Raw genomic sequence first — 12153 nt, forward strand, 5'->3', positions numbered from 1 at the left:
TTGCCATTGAAGGAGTGCAAATAAGGTTCCTGAGGTGGGAGGATTGACCTGTAAGGTGAGATTGAGTAGACTGGGCCTATATTCGCTAGAGTTTAGAAGAATGAGAGGTGATCTCATTGAAACATACAAAATTCTTACAGGGCTTGACAGGGTAGATGCAGAGAGAATGTTTCCTCTGGCTGGGGAGTCTAGAACCAGGGGTCACAATCTCAGAATAAAGGGTCGTCCATTTAAGACTGAGATGAAGAGACATTTCTTCACTCAGAGGGTGGTGAATCTTTGGAATTCTCTACTCCGAAGGGCTGTGGAGGCTCAGTCTTTGAGTATATTTAAGACAGAGATCGATACATTTTTGGATATTAAGGGAGTCAAGAGATATGGAGATTGGGCGGGAAAGTGGAGTTGAGGTTGAAGATCAGCCATGATCTTATTGAATGGCGGAGCAGGCTCGGGGGGCCGAATGGCCGACTCCTGCTCCTAATTCTTATGTTCTTATGTAAAAGGAGGCCATTCGACTCATCAAGTGTGCACCGGCTCTTTCGAACAGCAATCCAGTTAGTCACACTTTTCCCATATCCCTGCAATTCTTTCTCCTTCAAATATTTATCCAAATCCCTTTTGAAAGCTGCTATTGAATCTGTTTCCTCCACCCTATCAGGCAGTGCATTCCAAATCTGAACCACTCGTTCCATTAATAAGTTTTTCATGTTGCTTCTGGTTCCTATGCCAATCATGTTAAATCTGTGACCTCTAATTATCGGTCTACTCGGAACTCGTCCACGGCAAATGAGCCAAAGGCGGGCAGAGGAAACGTTACAAGGACACCCACAAAGCCTCCCTGATAAAGTACGACATCCTCACTGACACCTGGGAGTCCTTGGCCATAGACTGCCCTAAGTGGAGGAAGTGCATTCGGGAGGGCGCTGAGCTCCTTGAGTATCGTCGCCGAGAGAATGCAGAAATCAAGTGCAAGCAGCGGAAGGAGCATGTGGCAAACCAGGCTCCCTGCCCACCCTTTCCCTCAATGACTATCTGTCCCACCTGTTACAGAGACTGTGGTTCTCGTATTGGACTGTACAGCCACCTAAGAACTCATGCTAAGAGTGGAAGCAAATCTTCCTCGATTCCGAGGGACTGCCTATGATGATGATGCTGATGAATTATCGACCCTTCAGCCTTTGGAAACAGTTTCTCTCTATCTACTCTATCTAATTCATGATTTTAAAGACCTCTATCAAATCACTTCTTAGCATTCTCTGCTCTAAAGAGAACAATCTCAGCTTCTCCAGTCTATCCATGTAACTGTTACCTTTCATCCCTGGAACCTTTCTCGTAAATCTCTTCTATACATTCATCAAAACTTCGCACCTTCCTAAAGTGTGGTGCCCGGAATTGGGTACAATACTCCAGCTGGGGCCAAACTAGTATTTTAACATAGAAACATAGAAATTCGGCCCTTCGAGCCAGCACCACCATTCAATAAGATCATGGCTGATCATTCACCTCAGTACCTCTTTCCTGCTTTCTCTCCATACCCCTTGATCCCCTTAGCCGTAAGAACCATATCTAACTCCCTCTTGAATATATCCAACGCACTGGTATCAAAAACTCTCTGCGGTAAAGAATTCCACAGGTTAACAACTCTTTGAGTGAAGAAGTTTCTCCTCATCTCGGTCCTAAATGGCTTACCCCTTATCCTTAGACTGTGTCCCCTGGTTCTGGACTTCCCCAACATCGGGAACATTCTTCCTGCATCTAACCTGTCCAGTCCCGTCAGATTTCTATGAGATCCCCTCTCATCCTTCTAAACTCCAGTGAATACAGGCCCAATTGATGCAGTCACTCCTCATATGTCAGTCCTACCATCCCGGGAATTATATCGGTTAAGTATAACCCCCTGGCTTTTGTACTCTATGCCTCTATTTATAAAGCCCAGTATTCCATATGCTTTATTAACTGCTTTGTTAACTTGTCCTGCTATCTTTGAAGATTCAAAGACCCCCAGGTCTCTCTGTTCTTGCACCCCTTTAAAATTGTACTATTTAGCTTGTACTTTCTCTCCTTATTCTTCCTACCAAACTCCAATCACCACACACTTTCCTGCATTGAATTTCATCTGTCATGTTTCTGCCATTCCACCAGCCTGTCTGTGTCCTCTTGAAGTCTATTACTATCTTCCAAGTTTCGTGTCATCTGCAAATTTTGAAATTGTGACCTGTACCTCCAAATCCAAGGCAATGGGCCAGAAATCACGACTCCTCTGAGGAGGATGCTAAGAGGCTGCAGGGTGATTTGGACAGGTTAGGCGAGTGGGCAAATACATGGCAGATGCAGTATAATGTGGATAAATGTGAGGTTATCCACTTTGGTGGCAAAAACACGAAGGCAGAATATTATCTGAATGGCGGAAGATTGGAGAAAGGGGAGGTGCATCGAGACCTGGGTGTCATGGTACATCAGTCATTGAAAGCAGGTACAGCAGGCGGTGAAGAAGGCAAATGGTATGTTGGCCTTCATAGCTGGGGGATTTGAGTATAGGAGCAGGGAGGTCTTACTGCAGTTAAACAGGGCTTTGGTGAGGCCTCACCTGGAATATTGTATTCAGTATTGGTCTCCTAATCTGAGGAAGGACGTTCTTGCTATTGAGGGAGTGCAGCGAAGGTTCACCAGACTGATTCCAGGGATGGCAGGACTGACATACGAAGAGAGACTGGGTCGTCTGGGCCTGTATTCACTGGAGTTTAGAAGGATGAGAGGTGATCTCATAGAAACATATAAAATTCTGATGGGACTGGACAGGTTAGATGCGGGAAGAATGTTCCCGATGTTGGGGAAGTCCAGAACCAGGGGACACAGTCTAAGGATAAGGGGTAAGCCATTTAGGACCGAGATGAGGAGAAACTTCTTCACTCAGAAAGTTGTTAACCTGTGGAATTCTCTACCGCAGGGAGTTGTTGATGCCAGCTCATTGGATATGTTCAAGAGGGAGTTAGATATGGCCCTTACGGCTAAAGGGATCAAGAGGTATGGAGAGAAAGCAGGAAAGGGGTACTGAGGTTGCATGTTCAGCCATGATCTCATTGAATGGTGGTGCAGGCTCAAAGGGCCGAATGGCCTACTCCTGCACCTATTTTCTATGTTTCTATGTAAAAGATCTTTTGAAAGATTGCACGCATGCGAAGGAAAAGGGTCTCTGCGGGCGGCGGGTTGGGATATTTGCCCAACTCCTGCCCAGCGAATGTCCTTCAAATTCTTATGCTGATAATAGCAGGCACAAGGCCTGCTTTTACCAGCGTAAGATTTTTTTTAAATAGAAAAATAAAATATTATCACTCATTTATATATTAAAAAGCTTGTCCATTAAGGTAAATTTACTTTTAGCCCTGTCAAAACAGATTTATAAAATTTCAAACAAATACATTTTTGTATAAAATATTGAATTAAATTGCATTTTAATTAATTTTAAATATATAACGTGTTTTTAAAATGTATTATCAGTGCTTGTGTGTTTTTGGGGGTATTCCCAGTCATACTAATGTGAGCTCTGTACATACGGAACTCACATTCGTATGAATGGGAATCTCCCTACTCTGATAGGTTCGGCCGTGACCCTCAGAGATCCGTACGAAACCCATATGATCCTGGGATATGTGGGCCCCTACGCTGGCCCTTTGTGCAGAGCCCCAGGACTGCAAGTGGCCCAACCTCCAGGTATTTTCATAGAAATAATTGCGGTTGGAGGTGTCCGCCCGTAGGAAGCCTCTGACCGCAATTTCTGGGCCATTAAAGTATATCAAAAACAGCAGTGGTTCTAGTACTGAATCCTGGGGAACACCACTGCATACCTCCCTCCGGTCCGTAAAACACAACTCTTTATTTTCTATCCCTTAGCCATTTTGTAACCATGCTGTTACTGCCCCTTTTATCCCATGGGCCTCAATTTTGCAAAACAAGCCTATCATGTGGTGCTTTATCAAATGCCTTTTGAAAGTCCACATACACAACATCAACTGCACTGCCCTCATCCACCCTGTCTGTTACCTCATCAAAAACTCATCAAGTTAGTCAAACACTGTGGGTGAGAAATTCCGTGGGATAGCGCCCCTCGTGAGGGTCGGAACAGCGGCGCAAAGGGTTTTCAGTCGCGAGCGGCGGCATTGCTTGTCAAACTCAGTATGTCAGTACCAGTGGCGCAAAGGAGTATCGCCTGGGAGTGCAGTGCCAGTGCACAACCTGCCCGGTAAAGACACGGATGAAAAGTTTGGTTTGCGCTGCACTCGTAGCGCCCCGCAGTGACCCCGCCAGAGAAAGTGGGCAATCAGAGCTGACCCGGGTACTAAGGGAAAGAATGACTGCATGAAGTAAGTGTGATTGATTATTTTTCTTTGCGATTTAACCTTATTTAGCGGAGGGAGGGGGTTGTGTTTTTTGTTTTGCATGGAGGCCTCTCTCAGGGCGCTACAAAGCCGGCTCCTTAGCACGTGATACTCAGTTGCTCACCCGGCCTAGCGCCCTAAGAGAAGTGTGGGCCGCCTCCCTTAGCGCGCCACTCCACTGTCAGGGCGCAACCACTGAATTTTTTGGCTGCCATTGCAAACCATTTTCCGGCGTTAAATTTAGCGACCGCCCGATATTAGCGCCTTAAAACCCTTCCAGCTCAGTATGTCCCTAACAAATCTGTGCTGGCTCTCCTTTATTAGTCCATGCTTGTCCAAGTGCCTGTTCATTTTCTCTCGGATTATTGGGCCCAAGTTTCCGCCCCCTGTTAAACGGTACACCTCCATGAGTTTTGCCGACTTTCTAGAATAAAAAGGGTGCCGAAAAATTACCTTCTAATTCTCCGAGCTCCTCAGGACATCTTCGGCCTCGGCGTAGCGCAGCACAAGGGGTGGGGGGGGGGGCGGAGCCAGGTACCGGCGCTGAAAACAGTGCCGGGACCTCTGCACATGCGCGCTAGAGTGTGCGTGCATGTGCAGTAGCTCCTCGCAGCCCGACGCTCTGCAGGCTGTGTGGGAGGGGCCCGAAGCACGCCGGCCCTCGCCCTGGCCGAATGGGCTCAGTCATCAACAGCCCGCTGCCGCGTTCAGATTCTCCCAGAGAAGCCACATCAAGTGACAGTATAAAGGACCAGTCACGATCCACACAAAGTCTTAAACTACAGCATGATTTACAAAAACTCTGTCGAGTACCAAAAGTGAGTTACTCCGACACACTTGGGTATCTTTTACTTTATTACACAATATGCACATTACCCATTTCCTTCATTTGCCGTGCCAAGCTGGCAGCAACATGGTTTGCACAGGTACTTCCAGAAATGATAAAATAGTACTCGGACCAATATAGCAGAAGAATGACAGATTAGAGCAGACAAACCACGTTAAACAATTGCATGTTGTGGACACTGTGCTCTTTCCGCTGCAACATTGTATGAATTAACAAAACACGAATCCCATTTGAAATGAATGAAATCCGTCTATTTGCAGCAATACAAATGAGGAAGGAGAATTACTGGATAATGAACGCTTCCTTTACCTGCATTATATATTAGAATGTAAAATATAAAGCCAGCTTGTAGAGTGGATTAGTCCCTCAGAAGCATAGCAACTTTTAAGCTGCTGTGTACCATTAGCAGTGCCCAGTGCTATTTCAATGAGTTTGAACCAGTGCTATCACAAACAACCCAACACATAGCACAGCTGTTCACCTCCAGCTTTTAATCCCAATTCGTCCCACAGAAAATCAGGCTCGGAGATGCATGCATTTCCCTGGAGCTGAATTTCAATGCAAAAAAAAAAAATTCCGATTTAAAAAAATAATTATAGTGGCCCGGAATCTGCGGTCAGTGGCAAAGCAAAGGCCTTTGCCGCTGGCCCCAGAGAAAGCTGCCCACAAAAATCTCAATCGCTGTGGCAAGACGTCTGCCTTTCCAGATGTTCAGTTGAGATCAGTGTAGTTAATGGACAACCCCCGACACGAACTCCGTTCACCCCCCCTCCCCTCCGCGTTCAGCCTGCGTTCACCCCCACTCCTCCCCCCCCTCCGCCTTCAGCCTCCGTTCACACCCCCCTCCCCACCCCCCGCGTTCAGCCTCTGCTCGGCCTCCCCCCTCCCTCCCGATCAGCCCCTCCCTCTCCCCTCCTCCTCCCGCTTCCTCCTCCCTCCCTCCCTCCACTTCCTCCTCTTCCCCCCCTCCCCCCCCACCCCTCATCTCAGAAACACAGAGAGACACTGACAGAGACAGAGAGAGACACTTACAGAAACACCTTCCCTTCACATAAAGGTAGGATTTCTATTTTTTATTTGTTATTGATTGGTTGCTTATTACTTTGGTCTTGGTACTTTAGGTGCAGGGTTCCTTCTAATTTTTATTTGTTAATTAATTGCTTATTACTTTTTCTGCTTCATTTAGTGCTTGGTGGTTTAAATGTACTTATGCTTCTTTAATGTTGTTGTGAAGGTGTTTAGTGCTTTGGAAAATCCTCTAACTTCCCTTCTTCCCGACCCCCGCTGATGTTGATGTGCAGCCGGGAGCCTACATTTGCTTATTTATAAAAAGAGAAACAATTGTCCTCACTCAGCAGATATAAGGCAAAATATCATCGCAAGAGGTTTTAGGCCATTTTAAGTGATATGTTTAATGCTTTAGTCCTTTGTGTTTAATGCTTCCCACCCCGCTGTCTCCGGCTGTGCCTGCACTGAACTTAACTCGAGGTAAGGTTTTTCAGAACTTACAAAAGTGGACACTTACTTCGTTCTAAGTTAGTTTAGAGTAAATTTTCACTGCCTAAACTTGCAAAACAGGCCTAAGTGGCTGGACATACCCGCTTTTGAAGAAAAAAAAGGAACTAAAACGAAACTAAACTAACTCACTAGAACTGGAGCAAACTAAATGCTGAGAATTGCGATTTCTAAGATACTCCAAGCTAAACTAGTAAACTCCATCCGAAACTTGGGCCCATGTTTCTAAAAGCTTTCTCACCACTGACGTTAAACTGACTGGCCTGTAATTGCCAGGTTTGTCCTTCTCCCTTTTTTGAACAAGGATGTAACATTTGCAATCTTCCAGTCCTTTGACACTACCCCTGTATCTGAGGAGGACTGGAAGTTTCTCGTCTTGCTTCCCTCAGCATCCTAGGATGCATTCCCATCTGGTCCTGGTGACTTACCCACTTTAAATACTGCCAGCCTTTCTAGTACCTCTTCTTTATCTATTTTTATCTCATGTAGTACCCCGACAACCTCCTCGTTTACTGCAGCTTTGGCAAAATCTTCTTCCTTGCTAAACTCCGATGCAAAATACTCATTTAATACCTCAGCTGTGCTTACTGTCTCCACTTCATTTTGGTTCCTAATCAGCTCCACTGCTCCTTTAACAACCCTTTAACCAGGTAAAAAACCCCAGCCAATTTGGGGGAAATAATCTGGAAAAGTCCTCGCCTAATCCTCTAGGCAATCGAAAACAGTCCAGGAAATCCCTCTGGCCCTGATAATTCCCTGCAGTACCTACCTTCTGTAAGAGGTGATCTCCGCCCCAGCCAGAAACAGGTCCAGCTCTCGCTTGAAGGAATTCAGCGAATCAGCGTCCACCACACGAGCTGACAGCCTGTTTCAGGGGCCCACTGTTCTCTGGGAACAGAACCTCCCCCTGACATCTAACCTCGATCTGGCCCTAAGACAACTTAAAATTGTGACCTCTGGTCCTCTCTTAACTATCAAATTGGAACAAATTGTCAACTCGAACACAATCTATTCCGTTCATCTTCTTATAAACTTCGATCAGCTCTTCCCAAAGTCTACACTTCTCTAAAATGTAGTGTCCCAGTGTTTTTTGCCGATCTTGATAACTTTGTTTACAATCTATTGCTTTGTAAATGCAGGATGATGTATTTGTATGCAAATAAAAATTGTGAAGCATGCACTGTCCAACCATACCTAAAGTATTGCCGATCTTGTTGTGGCTCAGGTTTAAGATCTGCAACTTGAGTATGCTGCCTATAGCCTTGGCCAGGTACTCAGCAGCGTGATCATCAAAATAATTTCCAGAAAGGACAATCTTTAGCAGCGTTACATTTTCTACGAGCATGGCAGTGATTGCTCTGGCCCCCTCAACTCCCAGTTGATTGTCTGACAAGTCAATTTCTACAAGTAAATAAAAGACATTATTAGGAAAGAGTCTCACAACCGGACCCCTTTTTCTCAAAGAAAAAGGCACAGAAATTCTCATTAACAATTGTCGGGCTGGATTTTAGGTTTTGCTGATTTTGGCGGTAATGGCGGCAGGGCGGTAAAGTTTGGGCCCGGGAACAGTTTGCGCTTCAGTCAGCAAAATTGGGCAGATGGGCCCTGAGTGTGGGGCGAAGTGCTAAGGGAGGCGTTGCACACCTCTCTTAGGGTGCTAGGCCGGCTGAGCATGGGAATATCCCGAGCTAAAGTACCGGCCCGGGAGTGTTCTGAGAGAGGCCTGGGGAGAAAGAAAAATACCAAAAACATTCCCAATCCATAGCCCACGCCACCACAACATAAATCGCAACCCAAAAACAATAAAAACAATCACACTTACCTGAGGTGGACATTACTTACCTCACCGCAGCCGGTAAAGGTTGAACCGCCCGTTTTTTCAGGTGGTCCCATCAGGGGGCGCTGCGGGGCGTACGGGTCAGGCGGGAGTCCAATAGCGAGCCGGTGTAGCAACCAGGGGCGTTGTACATCGGCTCAACTCTTCCGGGCGGTAATGCTCAGTGCCCCTGCAAAACCGTCCCGGAAAACCCCCGCGGGCGCTGGAAGCTGACCATCCGCCAGAAGAGCTCACCGCCGCCATTGCCGCCTCTCCGGGGTAAAAACAGAGGCGGTCATCACCGGAAAATCCAGCCTAGTAGTTTTCCATCTATGTTAAAAATAAAAACAGTAAGACTTCAAAGTAATTAATTTTTTTTTTTTACTTTCTAATTCCTAATTTGAGGCTCAGGACTGAACCTGTCTTCATCAGACATCTTTAGCAGATGTCCATGCAAGTGCAGCTTTCAGCAAACAGGAGCCAAAACCCTAGTTAACATCTACATTTCCCAGGCGAGGATGCAGAAGCCAATTGTAGCACACCTAATTGCCGCCTCATCTGAAATCACAGACAAAGTTGGGATCTTCTGGTCTGCAAAGCTTAGTGTGACAATAGTAAGCCATGAGAGAGGGGAACTACTAAAGTCAGGATGAAGATTATTTCATAGTTAGGATGAGTACTGGAAAGTAATGAAAAGTCTAGGCAGAACTCGTAATCAGGTGGATCATAAACCCAGCTGCAAAGATTATATGGTTTATAATAGTTATCTGCACCCAGGATTAAACATAAGAACATAAGAAATAGGAGCCATACGGCCCCTCGAGCCTGCTCCGCCATTTAATACAATCATGGCTGATCTGATCAAGGATTCAGGTCCACTTCCCTGCCCGCTCTCCATAACCCCTTATTCCCTTATCGTTTAAGAAACTGTCTATTTCTGTCTTAAATTTATTCAATGTCCCAGCTTCCACAGCTCTCTGAGGCAGCGAATTCTGCAGATGTACAACCCTCTGAGAGAAGAAATTTCTCCTCATCTCAATTTTAAATGGGCGGTCCCCTTATTCTAAGATTGTGCCCTCTAGTTCTAGTCTCCCCTTTCAGTGGAAACGTCCTCTCTGCATCCACCCTGTCAAGCTCCCTCATAATCTTATACGTTTCGATAAGATCACCTCTCATTTTTCTAATTTCAATGAGTGGAGGCCCAACCTACTCAACCTTTCCTCATAAGTCAACCCCCTCATCTCCGGAATCAACCTTGTGAACCTTCGCTGAACTGCCTCCAAATCAAGTATATCCTTTCTTAAATATGGACACAGTATTCCAGGTGTGGCCTCATCAATACCCTGTATAACTGTAGCAAGACTTCCCTGCTTTTATACTCCATCCCTATTGCAATAAAGGCCAAGATTCCATTGGCCTCCTAATCACTTGCTGTATCTGCATACTAACCTTTTGTGTTTTATGTACAAGTACCCCCAGGTCCCGCTGTACTGCAGCACTTTGCAATCTTTCTCCATTTAAATAATAACTTGCTCTTTGATTTTTTTCTGCCAAAGTGCATGACCTCATACTTTCCAACATTATAATCCATCTGCCAAATTTTTGTCCACGCACTTAGCCTGTCTATGTCCTTTTGCAGATTTTTTGTGTCCTCACACATTGCTTTTCCTCCCATCTTTGTATCGTCAGTAAACTTGGCTACGTTACACTCGCTCCCTTCCTTCAAGTCGTTAATATATTGTAAATAGTTGGGGTCCCAGCACTGATCCCTGCGGCACCCCACTGGTTACTGGTTGCCAACCCGAGAATGAACCATTTATCCCAACTCTCTGTTTTCTGTTAGTTAGCCAATCCTCTATCCATGCTAATATATTACCCCCAACCCCGTGAACTTTTATCTTGTGCAGTTCCCTTTTATGTGGCACCTTGTCAAATGCCTTCTGGAAGTCCAAATACACCACATCCACTGGTTCCCCTTTATCCGCCCTGTTCGTTACATCCTCAAAGAATTCCAGCAAATTTGTCAAACATGACTTCCCCTTCATAAATCCATGCTGACTCTGCCTGACCGAATTTTGCTTTTCCAAATGTCCTGCTACAGCTTCTTTAATAATGGACTCCAACATCTTCCCAACCACAGATGTTAGGCTAACTGATCTATAGTTTCCTGCTTTTTGTCAGCTTGTTAGATTGCTGTATTATTCCCTGATGTCTTTAAATATCTTTATTATTAAAAATGTTCCGCTCAACTTCTCTCTGGCCATCTGATTGTCTTGTTTAGTCTGTGTCCCACTCAGTCGTGTCACCTTCTAATGATCTGATTGTTTTTTTAGGAATCACACAAGCTACATTTCCATTATGCGAGCAATTTGACTGGTCTATGGTAGCCACTTGACTGTTAGTACCATTGGCCATATGATTACCATTGACCAAATGTCACTTTCCCACGGTGTAAGCAGTGTACGAGGGCAGCGGCATAAACTAGTATAAAATTGGTCCATGCCAGCAGCACGAAACAAGCTCACAGCTAATTGGCAGCCATATCACACCAAGCCCGATTTTGTTTTCTATTAAAGTCAATGAAGTGAGATTACCAATTTAGCTTTTTTGAAATTTTCCAATATTCCCTTTTTTTTCTCTTCTTCCCTCCTGAAAAATACAACTCTTACTGGGAAACCATGGCTGCGATTTCCCCTATGGCACATCATGTGGGAGCCAGGGTGTACAGCATCAAGTGAAGTAAATGTGACTATGGTGAAGCCATCCCTGGCCTCCCGGACAGCAATATAGTTGGGTGCCGATGCCCTGTGTCCTGTGCAGCATCAGATAATTGCGGAGGTTGGTTTTATTGTTGGTGATGCTGGTGTGCCCAGTGATGTTGGTGTTGGGGCTGATCGTGATGGGATTCTGAGAACCAGGTGAGATTTTTTTCGAGAGCATCAATGCTGCTAGAAAGATGGCAGCTGAAGTTGAGATGACAGAAGCGATCTGTCAATGGTGAGAGAGGTTGCTCCAAGGAGGTGACACTGGATATAGAGTTTAATCCAAACACTTCCAATCTTCCTAAAGCTGAAAAGTGTATTCTAAATCCTGAAGGCTCCAGCTTCTAACATTGGAAAGTGAACATCTGTGAAATGGTAGCTATTATACCACTTTTGCAGCTGTCACCTATTCAAAGCAATGCATAGTTCTTGAAAACTAAGTTGGCAGATGGACTATAAGTTGGAAAGTGTGAGGTTATACACTTTGGCAGAAAATGATCATAGAGCAAGTTATTATTTAAATTGAGAAAAATTGCATAGTGCTGCAGTACAGCGGGACCTGGGGGGTCCTGGTGCATGAAACACAAAAGGTTAGCATGCAGGTACAGCAAGCGATCAGGGCCTTTATTGCAAAGGGGCTGGAATATAATAGCAGGGAAGTCTTGAAACAGTTATACAGGGTATTGGTGAGGCCACACCTGGAATACTGAGTACAGTTTTGGTTTCCGTATTAAACATAGAAAATAGGTGCAGGAGTAGGCCATTCGGTCCTTCTAGCCTGCACCACCGTATTGAAGAAAGGATATACTTGCTTTGGACGCAGTTCAGAGAATGTTC

At 45.3% G+C, this 12153-nt stretch overlaps 1 protein-coding gene across 6 annotated transcripts in view; it reads right to left on the reverse strand.

Moving 5' to 3' along the window:
* LOC139269047 (leucine-rich repeat-containing protein 74B-like) overlaps positions 1-12153 on the reverse strand; it is a 129124-nt gene that overhangs the window by 59297 nt on the left and 57674 nt on the right. For all 6 annotated transcript variants that reach the window (XR_011594151.1, XR_011594150.1, XR_011594149.1 and 3 more), the window contains exon 6: positions 7933-8139. Coding sequence is in view for 3 of the 6 variants with exons in the window: in XM_070888037.1 (XP_070744138.1) it covers positions 7933-8139 (207 nt within the window). In the remaining 3 variants the exon portion in view is untranslated. The remainder of the gene's footprint in view (positions 1-7932; positions 8140-12153) is intronic.

The sequence above is a fragment of the Pristiophorus japonicus genome, chromosome 8 (assembly GCF_044704955.1).
Source record: "Pristiophorus japonicus isolate sPriJap1 chromosome 8, sPriJap1.hap1, whole genome shotgun sequence".
NCBI lineage: Eukaryota > Metazoa > Chordata > Chondrichthyes > Pristiophoridae > Pristiophorus > Pristiophorus japonicus.